Genomic DNA, 23,882 nt, shown 5'->3' on the forward strand with positions numbered 1-23,882 from the left:
GAGGTGGGGAGGGCTGTCTGCATTTAACCCAACCCATCTGAATCAGAGAGGTGCAGGGGGCTGCCTTAATTGACATCCAAGTCTTTGGTGCTCGGGGAACAGTGCTGGAGTACAGAGCCAAAACAACAAAAGATGTCATTGTGCCAATACTTTGTAGCCCAGTGTACTTCATCTGATTGCATGCAAGTTACTATGTGCAATATTTGCTTGTTGTTATCCTTCATTTTACTTTAAAAAAAAAATAAATAAATAAATAATATATATATATATATATATATATATATATATATATATATATATATATATATATATATATATATATACACACACTCAACAGGTCTCTTCTTGGTCGTTTGTCTCAATGTAACATATGGAGGCATGTACGGAGAGCCTTCAAACTCCATGTTTCTGGTCCTCGGTTACCTCACCAGGAAGACCACCAGCTGGAAGGAAGCAATAGAGGAAAGAGCTCATGAGACAAAACATGACTAATGACTAGGGCCAAGAGTTTTTCCTGGTCAGGTCACATGGTCTGGAAAAACTATTGGTCTTATGTTTTAAATGCAAAAGGATATCTTCCTTCCTTTAAAGCCAGACTAAGTAAGTCCCAAATAAAATATCACATTATTTTATTTTTTAATATATCTCAAAATGGATGAAAGCTTAAGTTGCCATTTGGGTCACTTCAAAGTGATAAATACATTTGAGATATAAATACAGCAGCTTTGTTTACAAAATTGCAAGTCAGATTTCTCTCAGGTGGCCTAGACTCTAGAGCATGTTTATGACATGCCTGGGTTTGTTTTGTCGATGCAACAAAATATACAATTTAAACAAAATGAGGAAACTGACACTTACTAAGTCTGGCTGTAAGAACGTTAACACCAATCTCAATTGTTCAATGTTTGTCTTTCATTGCATCCAAATTAAAATCCCACATGTTGATCATCACTAACATAATAACAACGTAATAACAATGTGAGCACTTCCAAATGTTTTCTTAAGTTGTGGTTGGTGTCTTTCTCAGACTCATACTTACTATCCTAAAACACTGGATGTCTTTCTACTCCATGAATGGATTGGCTTCTGGCAAGAAAACACACAACAGAAGAGTTGGACTTAATCATACACACACACACACACACACACACACACACACACACACACGCACAGGCACGCACGCACCCCTGGTCTCCATTCACACCCTCGCAAGCTACAACAATCAAACAGTACAGGAATCTCCCAGTTTTTCTATTCTGGACCACAAACTTGCTCTAATAATCCTCAAGGTAATCAACATCATAGCAGAATTCCAGGTGAATGCCACTGTGTCTTACCTCGGGCATTGACTCATCTTTAAGACTGTTGGATCCACTGGCTTCAGCTGCTAATCAGATCATTTCTAGTAACCCTCTAAATAACGTGTCAAACTCATTCCACGGAGGGCCGAGTGTCTGGGGTTTTCACTCCTCCCTTGTACTCAAGTGATTAAGGTCACTAATTACTAAAGAATTCCCCTCACCTGGTTGTCTAGGTCTTCATTGAAAGGAAAAACCAAAAACCTGCAGACACTAAACCCTTCATGGAATGAGTTTGACAGCCCAGTTCTAGATGAACCATCTATACATGTAATGCACAATATAATATATTTAGCTTTTAAGAATCAGTCAGTTACAGGAATCATCAGGACAAATATGGTTTGAGCGTACTGTAACCGCCAAAGCACTGATTCCAGATCTGTTACGGGGTAAACTATCTGCTTATGTCTCATACACCCCTGCAATTTGTCTGTGTCATCGTCCCCTGTTTTGATGGACACTAGCGCAACCCCCTGCAGAAACACCCAGAAGGAAAACCTCAACTACAGCCTGTCTCCTACTGCATCAAATGCTACTTAACTTACTTTTGCTTTATACAGTCTTAAATTAACTGGATGACTTGCCTGTGGTTTGGTTGTTTCCATCACTGGATTTAGCTGAAGAGAGAATAGATCAGTTTAGCATTCTCAAACATCTTTGTTGTGACAATATTTAATGATGATGTAGTAACCATTTGATTTGTAACATACAGTAGATCAGGGGTAGGTAACCCTGTTCCTGGAGTGCTAATTGATCACTTCAGCCTAAATTCATAACATCTTCTAGGTCAGTTAAATAAAAACATGAAGTGCCTGCGGACCTCCAGGACCAGGGTTGACTCTCTAAACCGGTAACAATCATATCAAACAAAACATGGAAACAGTTCTCAGAACTCAAAATGTTGTAATTGACATCCATGTAGCAGATCAAATGGAGCAGAAGATTGTGAAATAATTGGCTTTTCAACAGTACAAACTAGCAAGGGGTGACAGTGACGATCTTTATCCAGTGTTACCTCTATGGGTGACATTTTGACAGTGCAAAAATGCATAGATAAACCAAAACCAAACATTATTTCAAAAACTCATCACGGCACTTAATTTAAAGCACATTTTCCTTGCAGATTCCAACTGCATCATATACATTTTATATAGGTTAGCCCACACACTGCTAACTTTAAACTCACATTAGTAATCACCTTCTCATACTGTATGTAGATGTCACTAAAACATGCTCTTCAAATAAATGCCACCACAAATAATATGAGTAACACATTTCTGACAACATCTCCACATATCTGCATTGCCAAAATGTCCCCGTAGAAGTACCATGTAAAAGGTGTGTTAGTGTTACTACCTGTGTTAGTGGGCTGATTGTTATTATTCTGATTCATGGAGTAATCTCTAGAAGACATCTCCTCTATGGTGCATATGGTATCCATGCCAACCCCAGAGAGAACCCCTGAAGGCCCACGGTTGGCGACCTGAACATCCCCTACAGTGTGATAAACAGTACCCGGGGCAACAGAATTCTGATTGTTGACGGCATCCCCTGTAAAGTCTAGACCATCCATCAACATTGTTTACAGTAAACAGAGTAGAAGAGGTTCCTTGAATTTAGGATGCATTTGCCCTTTATGTGTGCATAAGGTCATGATGAGAAACCTTGGAAATATTCTGGATGATGGGATTACTGCTGTGCACTCGCACTCTCTCTCACACACACACAAGCGTATACAATAGGAGATACCTATTACTAAATAAGGGCCCTAATTCGATTAAATCACGTTTCTGGATTGGGACAAAAACAACACTACTGTCCTGTGTGGAAGCATGGAAGGTTGAAAATAGGGAAGAAATATTGAAGGAATTAATGATGTTGTGTTTGTACTACTTTGGGGAGTAGTTAGCAGGTTGAAAAGAGTCGAGTTAGGGTAACACTTACCACACATTCCACAAAAAACCTTGCTCAAAATTTCCCTCATGGTGTCGTCTGGATGTTCTGAGATGAAAAAGAGACAAAAACGTAAGACATATTAAAATGTTCATTCAAATGGTTCTTTATTTTCACTGGAATCCAAATGTTCAATTCCTTTCGTGAACCAGTGAGTATGAAGAATTGAGACAGGAAGAGACAGATAATCATCCTACCTTTCTTTTTCTTCCACACCAACATTCCTGAGGAGTAACAAAATAAATATTTTATTTTCCAAGTTGATCCATGGTTGTGTATCTTATGTGTTGGATTAACAGAGTGAGAAATAACCCCCCTTAAAGTACAAGTCTGTGCATTAACCATTCTGTCAGATATTGAGTAGGACTTCACCCACATTTACATGCTCAAGCTGCAATAAAAATACATAATTTGAGAGCATGCATACAGTACCTTCACAAGTGTAACGGTCGTCGTATATACTGGACCAAGGCGCAGCGGGTTGAGTGCTCATCTTAACTTTTATTACAACACTTAATGAAACAAAACAAACGAACGCACAGTATTGCAGGCTAACCCGAGCAGTGCAAAAACAACTTCCCACCAAACCCATTACAAAAACACCCCTCTATATAGGACCTTCAATCAGAGGCAACAAGGAACAGCTGCTTCCAATTAAAGGTCCATCCAATAGCCCTAAACATAGAACTAAAAAGACTAGACCAGAACATAGAAATATACTAACATAGAACATAACCAAAAACCCCAGAACACTCTAAACAAACACCCCTCTACCTAAACACATAGCCCAACAAAGCCCAACAAACCCCGAAACACTAAACAAATACCCCCTGCCACGTCCTGACCAACCTATAATAACAAATAACCCCTTTACTGGTCAGGACGTGACAACAAGGCCGACTTCAAATCAATGTGAAAGTAGCCGGTGCATTAAACAGCTGACGACGAATGCAAACTATGCTAGATAAATCCTACACATGCATTGAAATAAAAAGGTAAACATCGAAGGACTTACCCAGGCCTACAATCAACAAGAACGAATGAAGACAAACAACCTCAAAGAATGACAAAAATCACTAAATATACACATGCTTTTTTAAAGGGAGCTAACATGCTGACCAATCCACTGGTGTTGCAAAATAAATGTACACATACAGTGCATTCAGAAAGTATTCAGACCCCTTGACTTTTTCCTCATTTTGTTACGTTACAGCCTTATTCTTAAATGGATGGGGGGAAAAATCATCAATCTACACACAATACCCCATAATGACGAAGTGAAAACAGGTTTTTAGAAATGTTTGCACATTTATGAAAAAAAATAAAACCAGAAATACCTTAATTACTTAAGTATTCAAAGTACCCTTTGCTATGATACTCAAATTTCAGCTCAGGTGCATCCTGTTTCCATTGATCATCCTTGAAAAGTTTCTACAACTTGATTGGAGTCCACCTGTGGTAAATTCAATTGATTGGACATGATTTGGAAAGGCACACACCTGTCTATATATGGTCCAAAGTTGGCAGTGCATGTCAGAGCAAAAACCACGCCATGAGGTTGAAGGAATTGTCCGTATGGCTCCGAGACAGGAGTGTGTCAAGGCACAGATCTGGGGAAGGGTACCAAAACATTTCTGCAGCATTTAAGGTCCCCAAGAACACAGTGGTCTCCATCATTCTTAAATGGAAGAAGTTTGGAACCCCCAAGACTCTTCATAGAGCTGGCCGCCCGGGCCAAACTGAGCAATCGGGGGAAACCAAGAACCCGATTGTCACACTGACAGAGCTCCAGAGTTCCTCTGTGGCGATGGGAGAACCTTCCAGAAGGACAATCATCTCTGCAGCACTCCACCAAATCAGGCCTTTATGGTAGAGTGGTCAGACAGAAGCCACTTCTCTGTAAAAGGCACGTGACAGCCTGCTTGGAATTTGCCAAAAGGCACCTAAAGGACTCTCAGACCACGAGAAACAAGATTCTCTGGTCTGGTGAAACCAAGATTGAACTCTTTGGCCTGAATGCCAAGTGTTGCCTCTGGAATAAACCTGGAACCATCCCTATGGTGACGCATGGTGGTGGCAGCATCATGCTGTGGGGATGTTTTTCAGCAGCCGGGACTGGTAGACTAGTCAGGATTGAGGGAAAGATGAACAGAGGAAAGTACAGAGAGATCCTTGATGAAAACCTGCTCCAGAGCACTCAGGACCTCAGACTTGGGCGAAGGTTCACCTTCCAACAGGACAACGGCCCTAAGCACGCAGCCAAGACAACGCAGGCGTGGCTTCGGGCAAGTCTCAATGTCCTTTAATGGCCCAGCCAGAGCCCGTACTTGAACTCGATCTCACATCTCTGGAGAGACCTGAAAATAGCTGTGCAGTGACGCTCCCCGTCCAGCCTGACAGAGCTTGAGAGGATCTTCAGAGAAGAATGGGAGAAACTCCCCAAATACAGGTGCGCCAAGCTTGTAGTGTCATACCCAATAAGACTTGAGGCTGTAATCGCTGCCAACAAAGTACTGAGTGAAGGGTCTGAATACTTATGTAAATATGCTTTTTCAGTTTAATACATTTGCAAAACAAAAATTGCTTTGTCAATATGGGGAATTGTGTGTAGATTGATGTGGGAAAAACTATTTAATCAATTTTAGAGTAAGGCTTTAACGCAACAAAATGTGGAAAAAGTCAAGGGGTCAGTTGTTTTTATTTTATAACAATACAAACCAAAATGGCAGTAGCCTACTGGGCCGAATAAATGAAAATACCAATTAGGCTACAGCTATCACAATCTATATTTTAATATAAATAAAATTGCTTTTGGTTTCCAATGGTCACCAAAAAGGAGGACTCCCCCACCTCCCAATTCCCTGGCTATCAGATGACAACAAGGCTTACAAGGACGAGTTCAAATGCTGACATCAAATTCAAAGCAATCGGCATATGGCCTAAACTGCTGACCAGCAAAACAAACTGGCACTCTGTTCTCTGCTTTCTAAAAGTGAAAGAAAAGGCACCATGCTGGCAGCTGCTCTCTGAGCCATGCCATCCAATACTCTAAACAGCCGTTACATTTTAATCAGGATTGGAATGATTTTAGTCTACTTTTTTGCCTACTTTAAATGATTGTTATTGAGCAACTGCCATACCCTGCTATACCAAATGGATGCCCCCAGTGTTGGGGAGGTACTGATTATATGTAACCTACCCAACCCTGGAAACCCCCTACCTCTTATGGTAAAGCCACACACACACACACACACACACACACACACAAAATGAACCATCCTTTTATGGACGTGCAGATAGGCCTTAGGCACAGTCACATATTAAAGTTATAGTGGATGGTCGATTTGATATCGAAAACGTAGCATACTTGTGTGACAAGGGGAGAATCTTAATGGCATACTCCTTGCGTCCTCTCTCTCCTACTTTTAAAACCCATTGGATGACAAAGCCAGAGGCCCCTCCCCTCTGACCTTCTCCAATGGGTTTTGAGAATTGATGGCGGCATTTGTGCTAAACTGAAAGCGCAAAACATCGCATTTAACCATGGAAAGACGACTGGGAATATGGCTGAATACAAACAGTGTAGTTATTCCCACCGCAAGGCAAGCAAATAAGTGAAACGTTGGTATAGGGACAAAGTGGAGTCGCAATTGAATGGCTCAGACACGAGACGTATGTGGCAGGGTCTACACGGACACCGACGTCTCGCTTCCAGACAAACTGAACACGTTCTTTGCCCACTTTAAGGATAATACAGTGCCACCGACGCGGCCTGCTACCAAGGACTGCGGGCTCTCCTTCTCCGTGGCCGACGTGAGTAAGACATTTATGTGTTAACCCTTGCAAGGCTGCCGGCCCAGACGGCATCCCTAGCTGCGTCCTGAGAGTATGCGCAGACCAGCTGGCTGGTGTGTTTATGAACATATTCAATCTTTCCCTATCCCAGTCTGCTGTCCCCACATGCTGCAAGATGGCCCCTATTGTCCCTGTACCCAAGAAGGCAAAGGTAATTGAACAAAATTACTATTGCCACGTTGCACTCACTTGTCATCATTAAGTGCTTTGAGAGACTAGTCAAGGATCATATCACCTCCACCTTACCTGCTACGCTAGACCAACTTTAATTTGCATACCGCCCCAATAGGTCCACAGATGATGTAATCGCCATCACACTGCACACTGCCCTATCCCATCTGGACAAGAGGAATACCTATGTAAGAATGCTGTTCATTGACTACAGCTCAGCATTCAACACCATAGTACTCTTCAAGTTCATCAATAAGCTTGAGGCCCTAGGTCTCAACACCACCCTGTGCAATTGGGTCCTGGACTTCCTGACGGCCACCCCCAGGTGGTGAAGTTAGGAAACAATATCTCAACTTCGCTGATCCTCAACACTGGGGCTCCATAACATTTTACATTACATTTTAGTCATTTAGCAGACGCTCTTATCCAGAGCGACTTACAGTAGTGAATGCATACATTTCATACATTTTTTTTTTTCCTGTGCTGGCCCCCCGTGGGAAACGAACCCACAACCCTGGTGTTGCAAACACCATGCTCTACCAACTGAGCTACAAGGAAGGTGTGTTCTCAGCCCTCTCCTGTACTCCCTGTTCACACATGACTGTGTAGCCACGCATGCCTCCAACTCAATCATCAAGTTTGCAGACGACACAACAGTAGTAGGCTTGATCACCAACAACGACGAGACAGCCTATAGGGCGGAGGTGAGGGCACTCTGAGTATGGTGTCAGGAAAACAACCTGTCACTCAAAGTCAACAAAACAAAGGAGATGATCGTGGACTTCAGAAAACAGCAGAGCGAGCACCCCCTATCCACATCGAAGGGGCAGCAGTGGAGAAGGTGGAAAGTTTTAAGTTCCTCGGCATACACATCACGGACAAACTGAAATGGTCCACCCACACATACAGTGTGGTGAAGAAGGCTGAAGAAATTTGGCTTGTCACCTAAAACCCTCACACACTTTTACAGATGCACAATCGAGAGCATCCTGTTGGGCTGCATCACCGCCTGGTGCGGCAACTGCACCGCCCACAACCGCAAGGCTCTCCAGAGGTTGGTGCGGTCTGCACAACGCATCACCGGGGGCAAACTACCTGCCCTCCAGGACACCCACAGCACCCAATGTGGGTGCTGGCCAAAAATATCATCAATATCAAGGCCAAAAATATCATCAAGGACAACAACCACCTGAGCCACTTCCTGTTCACCCCACTACCATCCAGAAGGTGAGGTCAGTACAGGTGCATCAAAGCGGGGACCGAGAGACTGAAAAACAGCTTCTATCTCAAGGCCATCAGACTGTTAAACAGCCATCACTAACACAGAGAGGTTGCTGCCTAAACACAGACTTGAAATCATTGGTCACTTTAATAAATGGATCACTAGTCTCTTTAATAATGTTTACATATCCATCTTGCATTACCTATCCCATTTGTATATACTGTCTTTTATACCATCTATGGCATCTTGCCTATGCCGCTCGGTCATTGCTCATCCATAAATGTATATGGATATACATTCTATTCCATCCCTTTACTTAGATGTGTGTACTAGGTAGTTGTCATGGAATTGTTAGATTACTTATTAGATATTACTGCACTGTCGGAACTAGAAGCACAAGCATTTCGCTACATTCACAATAACATCTGCTAACCATGTGTATGTGACAAATAAAATTTGATTTGAGACGGGAATCGAGGACAGAGCAAGCTAAGAGTAAACAATTCAGATTCTACCCATGACTTATTATTAGCAGTTTCCTAACAATATGTTTTATTGACTTGTGTTGAGATGTACATCAAGCGCGCTGCGATGGCAGGAAGTATTTGCATAAAGTTCAGCTTTCCCTGACTTTGGTCCCACCCTGTTCACGACCCTCGCCCATGCTAGCATCACCCAACTGTACTCCGCACACTTCGCTTCTCTGCCATTGAAAATTAATGGCTTTCAGTAGTTTCATCACCCATATCGTCTTCAGAGGCACTGTGAGCCTTTTCTTTTAAATATTTTTTATTGTTACTTTGTAACAAACAGTTGTGTAGTATGTTGACTGTGTCTATGTCTTCAGCCTACATGCAGACATGAGCTATCTGTAAAAGTGGAAGTAAACTTGCATGTTGAGCCACTCGATTGAAAAAAAACAGGATGGGTGTAGCCTATGACAAAGGTAAAATAACCTAGCCAGCAATTTCACATCTAATATCCATTGTAAACTAAACATATTTTTAGGTTACCACAAAATAATTACCATCCTTTTTGCTGATTAATTCAGATTAGACTAATCCATACTGGGCGCGATCCAATTTGGTGATGTCACGGTCGTCGTAGTGAATGGACCAAGGCACAGCGGGTACGTGAATGCTCATGTTAATTTGACAAAATAAAACACAAAAACAATGAACGGACGACAAACAGTCTTGCAGGCAACACACAGCTATGCAAAGAACAATCTCCCACAAATCCCATGACAAACACATTCCTCATTATAGGACCTTCAATCAGAGGCAACGATAGACAGCTGCCTTCAATTGAAGGCCCCATCCCAATTAAACACAGATCTAAACACCCTAGAACAGAAATAACAAACATAGAACAATGACCAAAACCCCGGAATACATAAATCAAACACCCCTCTACATACACAAACACCCCGAACCATATAAAACAAATACCCCCTGCCACGTCCTGACCAAACTATAATAACAAATAACCCCTTTACTGGTCAGGACGTGACAGGTGCCTCCTTGTGACACGTTACGAAGACAGTGCCCTACAACAGGTGGTGCATCTAACCCCTTGTATTGTCTGTAGCAGTAGCCTGAACACTACTGTAAATACAGGTAGAACAGGTATCCCCTTCAGGGGGTATAGCTCACTGTTGTTGCTACTGTTATGTCAATCTGTGATTCAGAAATATGTACATGTGCACCTTTAACCAGTTTATGTGATTGTGATGTACTCTGTTACTATAGATGTGCTGTCCTTACCTATTATGGTGATAGCAAGCGTTGTGACAAGTAAACCACGGACAACACCACCAACAACACCACCAACTGTAGAAGGCTCTGAAAACAAAAATCTATACATTTTTGTATTGATATGTTTGTAAGGATCGACGCTGGAGACAGGAAGCAGGTACAGGGAGAACATTTAATAAATGACGGACATGAACCAGGACAGGAACAGCGTCTGGACAGGGGACAAACGAACATCAATGCAGACACGGAACAGAGAGGAAACAGACAGATAATGTGGAGGCAATCAAACAATGATGGAGTTCAGGTGTGTCCAATGAGGTGCGCGTAACAAAGGGGACAGGTGTGCGCAAAGATAGGCAGTCTGGTGCCCTCGAGCGCCAGAGAGGGAGAGCGGGAGCAGGCGTGACAATGTTGAAAGAACATAGTGCAGCATTCAAAATGTCCTACAACATTAGCAGTGTTATTGACATATCAATACATAAGACTGTAACACACTTATGAGTGTCCACTCACCTGGACCAAACACCTCTCCAACTGGCTCACTGACGTCCCCACTAACAGAGTTCTTCAGCTTGCAGATGTACTTGTAACAGTTGGTTGAATTGCCAGTGTCGCTCTTAGAGACATTCATCTGTTTGTCTAAGACCTCCCACGCCCCCTCTCCCACTTTCCAGCTGTAGGTGACAGGTTCAGCATCAGTGGTGTCGCCTTCACAGGTCAGAGTGCAGAAGGTTTTGTCTGGGTTACAGGAAGAAGTGATTGTGGGTTTGCGGACTGAGTCTGTAAATAGAGGAAAGAAACAGGAATAATTAGGGAAAATGCTTGCGAGGCAATTCATAACCTGCTGTTTCTACATTACCAAGCATACATACACACACACACACACACACACAAACACTTACTGATAACAGACAGTGTATATGTCTTGTCAAACAGTTTGCTGTTGAACTCCACAGAATAAACTCCACTGTCTGTTTTCATCAATCCACTGATTCTCAGCTCTCCAGTAGTCTGGTCCAGGGTTGTGCGATCTTTGAAGGCAGCATAGATGTCCAGACCACCAAAATCCTTGTCCCACTCTGCCACCTTGTACTTCCCATGCTTCCATAGGATGCTTGTGATGGGGTCAGTCACTGTGGACTTGTCTGGTTTCAACACGAGCTCACCACCCACTTTATGATAAAGATCCTCTGGAAAAGCAGACATTTCATACATGTATCAGAGTGTCAATGTATCCAGGGTAACACATTATGGTTAGGGTATAAATATGTAGTCCTAACCCTATTGGCATTGAAAGAGACATTATCATCTACCTTTACTTTTTATGTCTAGAATTCTGCTTGCTGGGTGTATCTGGTCTATGTAGACAGCCCACTTTGACTAGTATTTTCCCCTCACCACCCCCGGAGCGTAAATTCATCTAGACTACACCACAGATTTAAATGTTTGGGTACACCCTGCCTCTGAGGCTGTCCACTATTATATCACTAGCCAGATTTCCATCCAATTTGCCACAGATCTTCATGCAAATATTCAAAAATCTGCATAAAACAACATGCACATTTTCCTCCCAGAGATATGTTTCCATAAAACTGACATTTTTGCGGATAAAAGGCTGTGCGTGATGAAGCAGTGCACATAAAAATAACTTTTGCCGTTAAATTCCCATGTACCGAATGAAAAATACAAGTTTAAATGGGTTTCCATTGCATTTTCAAAATCATTACCTATTTCACCTGTAGCCTAATAAACTGCATGTTTTCCCGAGTCGTAGTGGGAGGACCACAAAACATGTCATCGCGTGATCAAGTTTACTTCGATATGATGGTTATTATGTCTGTCACGCCCTGACCATAGAGAGCCCTCGGGGTTCTCTATGGTGTTTTAGGTCAGGTCGTGACTAGGGGTTTCAAGGGATTATATTTCTATGTTGGTGTATGTGTATGGTTCTCAATTAGAGGCAGCTGAATATCGTTACCTCTAATTGGGGATCATACTTAGTGTGTCCTTTTTCCCACCTGCGATGTGGGATATTGTTTTTGGATTAGTGCATATGTGCGCTACGTACTTCATGATCGTTTTACCTTTGTTGTTGGTTTTTTGAAGTTTCACTATCATAAAAATGTGGAACTCTACTCACGCTGCGCCTTGGTCCAATTATTTATACGACGGTTGTGACAATATCAATACTTGCGCATAAAAGCGATCCAACAGCATTTGACGTATAATACATTTTACTGACACAAAAAGATCCAACCTTGTCTAGCATATTTTGTTTTGTTAACATTTGGAAACTTTACAGAAAAATGTTCTGTTTCACACACACACGTACACACACACAGAAACACTTAGTGATAACATAATGTATATGTCCTCTAAAACAGTTTGCTGTTGAACTCCACATAACAAACTCCACTGTCTGTTTTCAACATAGTGCAGCATTCAAAATGTCCTACAACATTAGCAGTGTTACTGACATATCAATACATAAGACTGTAGCACACTTATGAGTGTCCACTCACCTGAACAAAACACCTCTCCAACTGGCTCACTGACGTCCCCACTAACAGCGTTCTTCAGCTTGCAGATGTACTTGTAACCGCTGTTTGATTTGCCAGTGTTGCTCTTAGAGAAAATCAGCTGTTTGCCTAAGACCTCCCACGCCCCCTCTCCCACTTTCCAGCTGTAGGTGACAGGTTCAGCATCAGTGGTGTCGCCTTCACAGGTCAGAGTGCAGAAGGTTTTGTCTGGGTTACAGGAAGAAGTGATTGTGGGTTTGCGGACTGAGTCTGTAAATAGAGGAAAGAAACAGGAATAATTAGGGAAAATGCTTGCGAGGCAATTCATAACCTGCTGTTTCTACATTACCAAGCATACATACACACACACACACACACACACAAACACTTACTGATAACAGACAGTGTATATGTCTTGTCAAACAGTTTGCTGTTGAACTCCACAGAATAAACTCCACTGTCTGTTTTCATCAATCCACTGATTCTCAGCTCTCCAGTAGTCTGGTCCAGGGTTGTGCGATCTTTGAAGGCAGCATAGATGTCCAGACCACCAAAATCCTTGTCCCACTCTGCCACCTTGTACTTCCCATGCTTCCATAGGATGCTTGTGATGGGGTCAGTCACTGTGGACTTGTCTGGTTTCAACACGAGCTCACCACCCACTTTATGATAAAGATCCTCTGGAAAAGCAGACATTTCATACATGTATCAGAGTGTCAATGTATCCAGGGTAACACATTATGGTTAGGGTATAAATATGTAGTCCTAACCCTATTGGCATTGAAAGAGACATTATCATCTACCTTTACTTTTTATGTCTAGAATTCTGCTTGCTGGGTGTATCTGGTCTATGTAGACAGCCCACTTTGACTAGTATTTTCCCCTCACCACCCCCGGAGCGTAAATTCATCTAGACTACACCACAGATTTAAATGTTTGGGTACACCCTGCCTCTGAGGCTGTCCACTATTATATCACTAGCCAGATTTCCATCCAATTTGCCACAGATCTTCATGCAAATATTCAAAAATCTGCATAAAACAACATGCACATTTTCCTCCCAGAGATATGTTTCCATAAAACTGACATTTTTGCGGATAAAAGGCTGTGCGTGATGAAGCAGTGCACATAAAAATAACTTTTGCCGTTAAATTCCCATGTACCGAATGAAAAATACAAGTTTAAATGGGTTTCCATTGCATTTTCAAAATCATTACCTATTTCACCTGTAGCCTAATAAACTGCATGTTTTCCCGAGTCGTAGTGGGAGGACCACAAAACATGTCATCGCGTGATCAAGTTTACTTCGATATGATGGTTATTATGTCTGTCACGCCCTGACCATAGAGAGCCCTCGGGGTTCTCTATGGTGTTTTAGGTCAGGTCGTGACTAGGGGTTTCAAGGGATTATATTTCTATGTTGGTGTATGTGTATGGTTCTCAATTAGAGGCAGCTGAATATCGTTACCTCTAATTGGGGATCATACTTAGTGTGTCCTTTTTCCCACCTGCGATGTGGGATATTGTTTTTGGATTAGTGCATATGTGCGCTACGTACTTCATGATCGTTTTACCTTTGTTGTTGGTTTTTTGAAGTTTCACTATCATAAAAATGTGGAACTCTACTCACGCTGCGCCTTGGTCCAATTATTTATACGACGGTTGTGACAATATCAATACTTGCGCATAAAAGCGATCCAACAGCATTTGACGTATAATACATTTTACTGACACAAAAAGATCCAACCTTGTCTAGCATATTTTGTTTTGTTAACATTTGGAAACTTTACAGAAAAATGTTCTGTTTCACACACACACGTACACACACACAGAAACACTTAGTGATAACATAATGTATATGTCCTCTAAAACAGTTTGCTGTTGAACTCCACATAACAAACTCCACTGTCTGTTTTCAACATAGTGCAGCATTCAAAATGTCCTACAACATTAGCAGTGTTACTGACATATCAATACATAAGACTGTAGCACACTTATGAGTGTCCACTCACCTGAACAAAACACCTCTCCAACTGGCTCACTGACGTCCCCACTAACAGCGTTCTTCAGCTTGCAGATGTACTTGTAACCGCTGTTTGATTTGCCAGTGTTGCTCTTAGAGAAAATCAGCTGTTTGCCTAAGACCTCCCACGCCCCCTCTCCCACTTTCCAGCTGTAGGTGACAGGTTCAGCATCAGTGGTGTCCCCCTCACAGGTCAGAGTGCAGATGGTTTTGTCTGGGTTACAGGAAGAAGTGATTGTGGGTTTATGGACTGCGTCTGTAAATAGAGGAAAGAAACAGGAATAATTAGGGAAAATGCTTGCGAGGCAATTCATAACCTGCTGTTTCTACATTACCAAGCATACACACACACACACACACACACACACACACACACACACACACACACACACACACACACACACACACATACAGAAAGAAACACTTACTGATAACAGACAGTGTATATGTTTTGTCAAACAGTTTGCTGTTGAACTCCACAGAATAAACTCCACTGTCTGTTTTCATCAATCCACTGATTCTCAGCTCTCCAGTAGTCTGGTCCAGGGTTGTGCGATCTTTGAAGGCAGCATAGATGTCCAGACCACCAAAAGCATTGTCCCACTCTGCCACCTTGTACTTCCCATGCTTCCATAGGATGCTTGTGATGGGGTCAGGCACTGTGGACTTGTCTGGTTTCAACACGAGCTCACCACCCACTTTATGGTAAAGATCACCTGGAAAAGCAGACATTTCATACATGTATCAGAGTGTCAATGTATCCAGGGTAACACATTATGGTTAGGGTATAAATATGTAGTCCTAACCCTGTTGGCATTGAAAGTGACATATATAGACTGCTGTGTTATATAAACTGCTGTGTTATATCGACTGCTCTGTTATATCGACTGCTGTGTAATATAGCAAATGTGCCCACTCTGGTCTTGGCACATGCGCTCTAGCCAACAGCTCGCAGCTACAGTGGCGGTAAACTATCTACATTATGAAATTATCATGGATAAGTGCAAGGATTATTTTTATTTGTCAAACGGCCTCAAAGCATCGATCATCATGTCACAAGAATAAGAACGTCAATTTTTATTGAAAGGAGCATCAAACTCATCACCTTGCACTTTCACCACCCTATGAAGTTAACATCATCATTTATTTCATCTGTAGCCTAATAAACTGCATGTTTTCCCGAGTCATAGTGGGAGGACCACACAACATATCATCACATGACTCCAAGTTTACTTTGATATGATGGTTATTATATCAATATTTGTGCATAAAGCAGGGCAGGCATTATGGGCGGGACCTAGGGGGCCTGGCCCGCACTATTGTACCTCCTTGCCCATCTAAATAAAATATTGATCATTTATTTGACCGAGACGTGCGCCGACAGAAAGACGCATCAATCTCAGATAAAGCATAAGAGCGAGTGAAAGAGTGCCCCTGTCACATCCTGGCCAGTATAAGGGTTAATTGTTATTGTAGTTTGGTCAGGACGTGGCAGTGGGTATTTGTTTTATGTGGTTCGGGGTGGTGTTTTGGTAGAAGGGCGTTTGATTTAGTATTTCCGGGTTTTTGGTTTATGGTCTATGTTTATGTATTTCTATGTGTAGTCTAGTGAGTGTGTTTCTATGGTTGGTTAATTGGGGTTGGGACTCTCAATTGAAGGCAGGTGTTTTCTCTTTGCCTTTGATTGAGAGTCCTATATATTAGGGTGTGTTTGTCATTTGTGGGAGATTGTTCCGTGTATAGCGTCAAGCCTTACAGGACTGTTTATTGTCGGTGTGTTTCTTTTTGTATACGTGTTTATTTTGGGTTTGCCTTCTTTCCTTATAATAAAGAAGATGAGTATACATTTCCCTGCTGCGTTTTGGTCTCATCACTACGACAACTGTGACAGCCCCTCTGTCTCCGTATGTGTAGACCATGTATCTGATGCTGTCTGGACAAAAGGAGTATGGCATGTCATACTTTTTCTGGCCAGACACTATCAGATACATGGGCTACATTTAGTAGGACAAAGGGGCGCTGTTTCGCTGCTAGGTTCAGCAGAGAGGAAGAAGCTAAGTGAGATGGCTCACTCTCGCCAAAATTGGTCCTGAATAAGCCCGCAGTCACTGAACAATTCTTGCACGTTCATTGTTACATTGTGTGAATTCTTTGCCCCTTTGGTTGTTTTTTCTGATCAATAACCCATGCAAATAAGGTATTTCTGTTTTTATTTGTAATAAATTTGCAAAGATTTCGAAAAACCTGTTTTCGCTTTGTCATTATGGGATATTGTATGTAGATTGATGAGGGGAAATAAAAAAATAAAAAACAATTTTAGAATAAGACTGTATCAAATCATATCAAAGTTTATTTGTCACGTGCGCCGAATACAACAGGTGTAGACCTTACAGTGAAATGCTTCCTTACAGGCTCTAACCGAATAGTGCAAAAAAAGGTATTAGGTGAACAATAGGTAAGTAAAGAAATAAAACAACAGTAAAAAGACAGTTAAAAATAACAGTAGCAAGGCTATATACAGACACCGGTTAGTCAGGCTTATTGAGGTAGTATGTACATGTAGATATGGTTAAAGTGACTATGCATATATGATGAACAGAGAGTTGCAGTAGCGTAAAAGAGGGGCTGGCGGGACCCAATGCAGATAGCCCGGTTAGCCAATGTGCGGGAGCACTGGTTGGTCGGGCCAATTGAGGTAGTATGTACATGAATGTATAGTTAAAGTGACTATGCATATATGGTAACGTAACAAAATGTGTAAAAAGTCAAGAGGTCTGAATACCTTCTGAGTAAACTGTATGTAACCAGTAGGCCTAAATGTACAGTTAAACGCTGTCATTTGGTTACATGAATTACTGTTAAGGCAAGCATTCCAGTCATTTACCGTTCTAATTCTCGGACTGGAAACGTTGTTTGCAGGGTTCTAAACCTGCTACACTTGTGAGAAACAACTGTTGGTTCATTTCGTAACCATCATTTAGGAGTTCCATCAAACATGTTTGATTATATTGGGATGTCTGGTACTGCTCAAAGATGAGATCGGTAGCCTTCAGATTGCGTCTTTGACCTACTCACATTAAAGAGCGTCGGTGATGGCTGCGCACCCGGAGTAGGCAACGACATGGGGATTTTGTCTCCAATCTCAAAAACTGGGTCTGGGACAGCTAAATCATGGCCAAAATCGTGTAGTGTACACCTGGCTTAAGGCGAGAGCACCAGCCTCTGCCATATGGACACATTGATACACTGTGGTCCATCGGCGGCTATAGAACTCAGAGATAGTCTATAGGCCAATGCAGTAGTAGGCCTATAACTTCCATCATCAACTAAGATAGATAGGCCTAAACAGACAATTACAGTAGGAAATATCCTGATGAAAATGCTGGTTCTTTCAATCACATTCATCTCTCTACTCCGCCAGTCTGCCTCCCTTTCTATCTGTCTTGACTTGAGCTATTGCTTATGAAGCGAAACATTGTATCAAATCATCAACTGGCTGTCCCTAGAAAACTTGCAACATTGTATCAAATCATCAACTGGCTGTCCCTAGGAAACTTGCAACATTGTATCAAATCATCAACTGGCTGTCCCTAGCAAACTTGCAACATTGTATCAAATCATCAACTGGCTGTCCCTAACGAACTTGCAACATTGTATCAAATCATCAACTGGCTGTCCCTAGCGAACTTGCAACATTGTATCAAATCATCAACTGGCTGTCCCTAGCGAACTTGCAACATTGTATCAAATCATCAACTGGCTGTCCCTAGCGAACTTGCAACATTGTATCAAATCATCAACTGGCTGTCCCTAGCGAACTTGCAACATTGTATCAATGTATCAACTAGCCTATTCCAGGCCCTTGCACCAGTAAGCTCAGAACAAACGTTTATGCTGGATATATGGGATCATCAGACCATGATGATATTTGGATTATCGAGTGTTGGAAAGATTTTTCAAATACTGAGGAACTATCATTTGCAATGGATGTAAAAACACTTTGTTTACACTGTGTGAGGTGAAGAAAAAATTACTGAGAAGTTCAGCATTTTAGTGGTGGATGTGGTGAGTTAAGACAGAGTTAAGTCAGAAATCAGACATTGCCAAATGGGCACTTTCCTACAGTTGCATGCAGCAGGCCAGGTAGGCCTACTTCTATGTGAGCACAGGCACTCACGTGCTCCCTCAACTTGGTCAAGACAGAAGGAAAAGATTTGACAAAACTCATAATGGTTATGAAATAAACCAAAACTTGTTTCTCACAAGTGTAGCAGGTTGTACATTCTGCAAACAATGTTTCCACTCAGAGAATGATAATGGTAAATGACTGTAATTAATACATGCATTAACAGAAATGTATGTAACCAAATGAAGAGGGATTAATACATTTACTAGGCCTACTGGTGACATATCTCAAGTGTTATTACATACAGCCGGGAAGAACTATTGGATATGTCAACTTACCAACATTACGACCAGGAATACGTCTTTCCCGAAGCAGATACTTCATTCGGACCTCCACCCTGGACATGGGATCTTATCCCAGAGGGCGACCCAAGACAACGCGGTCGCCGCAGGAGAGGCAGACAGAGCGGCCTACTGGTCAGACTCAAAAGGCAAGCACACCATCCACCGCTTCCGAGCATGTTACACCAATGTCCAGAGACATGTTTCACAGAAGCATGGCTCACTCAGGATATGTTGTCAGAGTCGTTACAGCCACCCGGTTTCTTCACACATTGCGCCGACAGAAAGAAAACATCTCTCTGGTAAGAGGAAGGGCGGGGGTGTATGCCTTATGATTAACGACTCATGGTGTAATCACAACAACATACAGGAAGTCCTTTCGTTCACCTGACCTAGAAATCCTTACAAATGCCGACCGCATTATCTTCCAAGAGAATTCTCTTCAATTATAGTCACAGCAGTGTATATCCCCCCCAAGCAGACACCTCATTGGCCCTGAAAGAACTTCACTGGACTCTATGTAAACTGGAAACCATACATCCTGAGGCTGCATTTATTCTGGCTTGGGATTTTAACAAAGCTAACCTGAGAACAAGACTTTCTAAATTCTATCAGCATATTGAATGCGCGACACGAGCCGGTAGCATTCTGGATCATTGCTACTCTAATTTCCGCGATGCATACAAAGCCCTCCCCCGCCCTGCCTTCGGCAAATCTGACCATGACTACATTTTGTTGCTCCCAGCCTATAGGCAGAAACTAAAACAGGAAACGCCCGTGCTCAGGTATATACAATGCTGGTCTGACCAACCGGATTACACGCTTCAAGATTGATCACGTGGACTGGGATATGTTCCAGATATCCTCAGACAATAACATTGATGTATACGCTGACTCAGTGAGCGAGATTATTAGCAAGTGCATCGGAGATATCGTACCCACTGTGACTATTAAAACCTTTCCTAACCAGAAACTATGGATTGATGGCAGCATTTATGCAAAACTGAAAGCGCGAACCACCGCTTTTAATCATGGCAAGGCGACTGGAAACATGACCGAATACAAAAAGTGCAGCTATTCCCTCCGCAAGGCAATCAAACAAGCAAAGCGTCAGTATAGAGACAAGGTAGAGTCGCAATTCAATGGCTCAAACACGAGACGTATATAGCAAGGTCTACAGTCACAGATTACAAAAAGAAAACCAGCCCCGTTGCTCCCAGACAAATTAAACAACTTCTTTGCTCACTTTGGGGACAATACAGTGCCACTGACACGGCCTGCTACCAAAGCCTGCGAGCTCTCCTCCGTGGCCAATGTGAGTAAAACATTTAAACGTGGTAACCCTCGCAAGGCTGCCGGCCCAGACGGCATCCCTAGCCGCGTCCTCAGAGCATGCACAGACCAGCTGCCTGGTGTGTTTACGGACATATTTAATCAATCTCTATCCCAGTCTGTTGTCCCCACATTCCTCAAGATGGCCACCATTGTTCCTGTTCCCAAGAAAGCTAAGGTAAGCTAAGAAAGCTCAGCACATAACACCATAGTACCCTCCAAACTCATCATTAAGCTCGAGACCCTGGGTCTCGACCCCGCCTTGTGCAACTGGGTCCTGGACTTTCTGACGGGCTGCCCCCAGGTGGTGAAGGTAGGAAACAACATCTCCACCCCGCTGATCCTCAACACTGGGGCCCCACAAGGGTGCGTTCTCAGCCCTCTCCTGTACTCCCTGTTCACCCATGACTGCATGGCCATGCACGCTTCCAACTCAATCATCAAGTTTGCAGACGACTGTCACGTCCTGACCAGTAAAAGGGGTTATTTGTCATTGTATTTTGGTCAGGGCGTGGCAGGGGGTGTTTGTTTTGTGTGTTTCGGTGTTTTTGGTTTAGGTTCTATGTTTTCTATTTCTATGTTTATATCTCGTTTTCTATTTCTATGTTGGGTTTTTGGCAATGACCTCCAATTAGAGGCAGCTGGTTGTTGTTGTCTCTAATTGGAGGCCATATTTAGTTGTGTTTGTTTTCCTGTATAGCCTGTGTTGCCTTACGGAACTGTTTCGTCGTTTTGTTTATTTTGTTTAAGTGTTCACGTTACTTCAAATAAAGAAGATGAGCACTTTACCCGCTGCGCCTTGGTCCTATCCTTACGACGCCTATGACAGAACCACCCACCAAACAAGGACCAAGCAGCGGGGATTGGAGCACCAAACAAGGACCAAGCAGCGGGGATTGGAGCACCGAAGAGAAGGATGGACGTGGGAGGCAGAACGACATTTCAGGGAGAGGAAACTAAGGGAGCTAGATGAGGCCGAGAGGCATCCCCCCCAAAAATGTTGGGGGGGGCACACGGGGAGTTGGGCAGAGTCAGGATGGAGACCTGAGCCAACTCCCCGTGCTTATTATGGGGAGCGACGGATCAAGCAAGCAGCTTGTTATGCGGAGATACACACTGTGTCGCCCATACGCATGCACAGTCCGGTGCGGTCAATAAGGGCTCCGCAGCGTTGCCGGGCGAGAGTTGGCCGGCAGCCAGGGAGAAGTGCGCCGGCGCAGCGCATCTGGCCACCAGTGCATCTCCTCGGTCCAGTTTACCCTGTTCCTGCTCCTCGCACTAGCCCTGAGGTGCGTGTCACTAGTCTGGCGCCTCCAAAGCCAGCCCCACGCATCAGGCCTCTAGTGTGCCTGCCCAGTCCAGTACGTCCTGTTCCTGCTCCCCGCACTAGCCCTGAGGTGCGTGTTACTAGTCTGGCGCCTCCAAAGCCAGCCCCACGCATCAGGCCTCTAGTGCGCCTGCCCAGTCCAGCAGCTAAGACATATTGCCACGCCCGCTGCCCAAATTTTCAGATTCCAAAATAGGCATAGGCCTATGCAGTTCTGATTTGAAACAATTCACAGCTATTTTTTTTTAAGAAGCTAATGATCTTCTGTGGCTAAGTCATGCTCTCTGGTGAAGTATTTTGAAAGTTTTTATTAAGGATGGAGTAATTATATAGGAGTAATTATATAATTTTGGCAAAACAATCATCAATTTACTTTAGGGGAAGCCAGCATCCTAACAGTGCACCGTGCACCCGCCAACTTTCCTTTCGAATTCGCAAGAGGCTGGAATCAGAGATCTGTATATAATGATGAGATACTCATGTCTCCGCCCTAACAATGGGAGTCATTGTCCTTAAGGCGGGAAGGCAGGCCACAAGCTTATGTCTGCATATTATACCCATAGGGCTTATTCTGGACTGATTTTGTCTGGCCAGAAATAGTATGACATGCCATACTATTTTGGTCCAGACAGCATCAGATACATTGTCTACACATACTGAGACAGGGGCACTGTTTCGCTCACTCGGATGCTTCATCTGAGATTGATGGCTCTTTCTGTCGGTGCACATCTCGGTCAAATCACGCAGACCCTTCTGTAGGTTTATGCCTTGGTAGGCCAGGACTTAATATTCGATCACTTCCTGAAGTAGGCTCTGTGTGTGTAGCTACAAATAATAAGAAGGGTGCGGTCCTTATTTCTCATCGAAACCCACATAGACTTCGTTTAAAACCATTCTGACTTTCCATGTTGAAAATCACTATGAAGAGCGTGTTTAGGCTATTGTCCATAATGTCGCTATAAAAGCTTTTTGTTTCAGATTGCCATGTTTTTTCATTGATGTGAATAACACTTGGGCGGCTGCGCATGTTCTTGAAGTTGCAACGCACATTGTGTTCATAAGGCACATTGTTACATATCCTACCTACTGTTCATCATAATCAAACATTATGATGTGATAATGTTGTAGGCTACACAGTAAGCACACAAGTAGCCTTACAAATATTAGGTAGACCGAAAGCTACGTTCGACCCTGTGGGTCGGTTCAACTTACCTCCGGAAACCACATTTTGCGCCACATAAATCCAGAAGCACAATTCGATGAGCGTTAGTTTGGGCATATTTGCTAATAAGTTTGTTTGTTTAGATAATAACATGAGATATGCTAAAACATGGTGTGGTTCATAGTCTAGCCTACGTATGATATTGTATTTTCTGTGAAAGTGAAAGTAAACTGTGGTTTAGTTCCTCCCTATTCATGACCTCTTGGTGGAAAATAAAATTGTTTAATTTGACTTGTAAATTATGATTAATAGCTGCAATTAGATCATATGGTATACAAACACATTGCATTATGTTTATATGTTATAATAACTTTAATAAGCATTTTTCTAACCACTTCTGGAATATTCATTCCTGTAGTTGTACTTATACCTGGTCTTTGGCGCCTCCTGTGTGTATAACTGGCTACAACGCACATAATTAAATATGTAGAATTTAGAATTGATAGAATCTCTGCTATAATGTAACAACACTTGGCAATACTGAAATATTCAAAGGTAAATGAATAACTATAGTTCATTTAATTTTCCTCCTGTCCAATGAGTGTAAGAGAGATTTTAATTCAACAGCCTATAGCCATTCGTCCATAGGCCTATATGGCATGCACACTAAAACATTCACAAGATTCAATATTTTCCTCAAAACATATAAAGCATGTTTGCCATCTTACTGTATGGA

At 42.6% G+C, this 23,882-nt stretch overlaps 1 protein-coding gene across 9 annotated transcripts in view; it reads right to left on the reverse strand.

The window, feature by feature from the left end:
• The window catches only part of LOC115179340 (uncharacterized), a 45,320-nt gene extending 21,933 nt beyond the window's left edge, over positions 1 to 23,387 (reverse strand). For 4 of the 9 annotated variants that reach the window (XM_029740762.1, XM_029740760.1, XM_029740759.1 and 1 more), the window contains exons 1-5: positions 23,197 to 23,387; positions 15,287 to 15,574; positions 14,846 to 15,114; positions 13,228 to 13,513; positions 12,839 to 13,105 (exon numbers count right to left, since the gene is read on the reverse strand). In XM_029740762.1, the coding sequence (XP_029596622.1) occupies positions 12,839 to 13,105; positions 13,228 to 13,513; positions 14,846 to 15,114; positions 15,287 to 15,574; positions 23,197 to 23,299 (1,213 nt within the window). In that variant the 5' untranslated portion in view covers positions 23,300 to 23,387. Of the gene's footprint in view, positions 1 to 342; positions 444 to 1,039; positions 1,087 to 1,942; positions 1,976 to 3,302; positions 3,360 to 3,508; positions 3,824 to 10,325; positions 10,418 to 10,829; positions 11,097 to 11,218; positions 11,505 to 12,836; positions 13,106 to 13,227; positions 13,516 to 14,845; positions 15,115 to 15,286; positions 15,575 to 23,196 lie in introns of those variants that run through there. The other 5 variants (XM_029740758.1, XM_029740761.1, XM_029740766.1 and 2 more) reach the window with 5 other exon arrangements.
• Between the last annotated feature and the right edge of the window lie 495 nt (positions 23,388 to 23,882).

The sequence above is a fragment of the Salmo trutta genome, chromosome 39, assembly GCF_901001165.1.
Source record: "Salmo trutta chromosome 39, fSalTru1.1, whole genome shotgun sequence".
NCBI classification, from domain to species: domain Eukaryota; kingdom Metazoa; phylum Chordata; class Actinopteri; order Salmoniformes; family Salmonidae; genus Salmo; species Salmo trutta.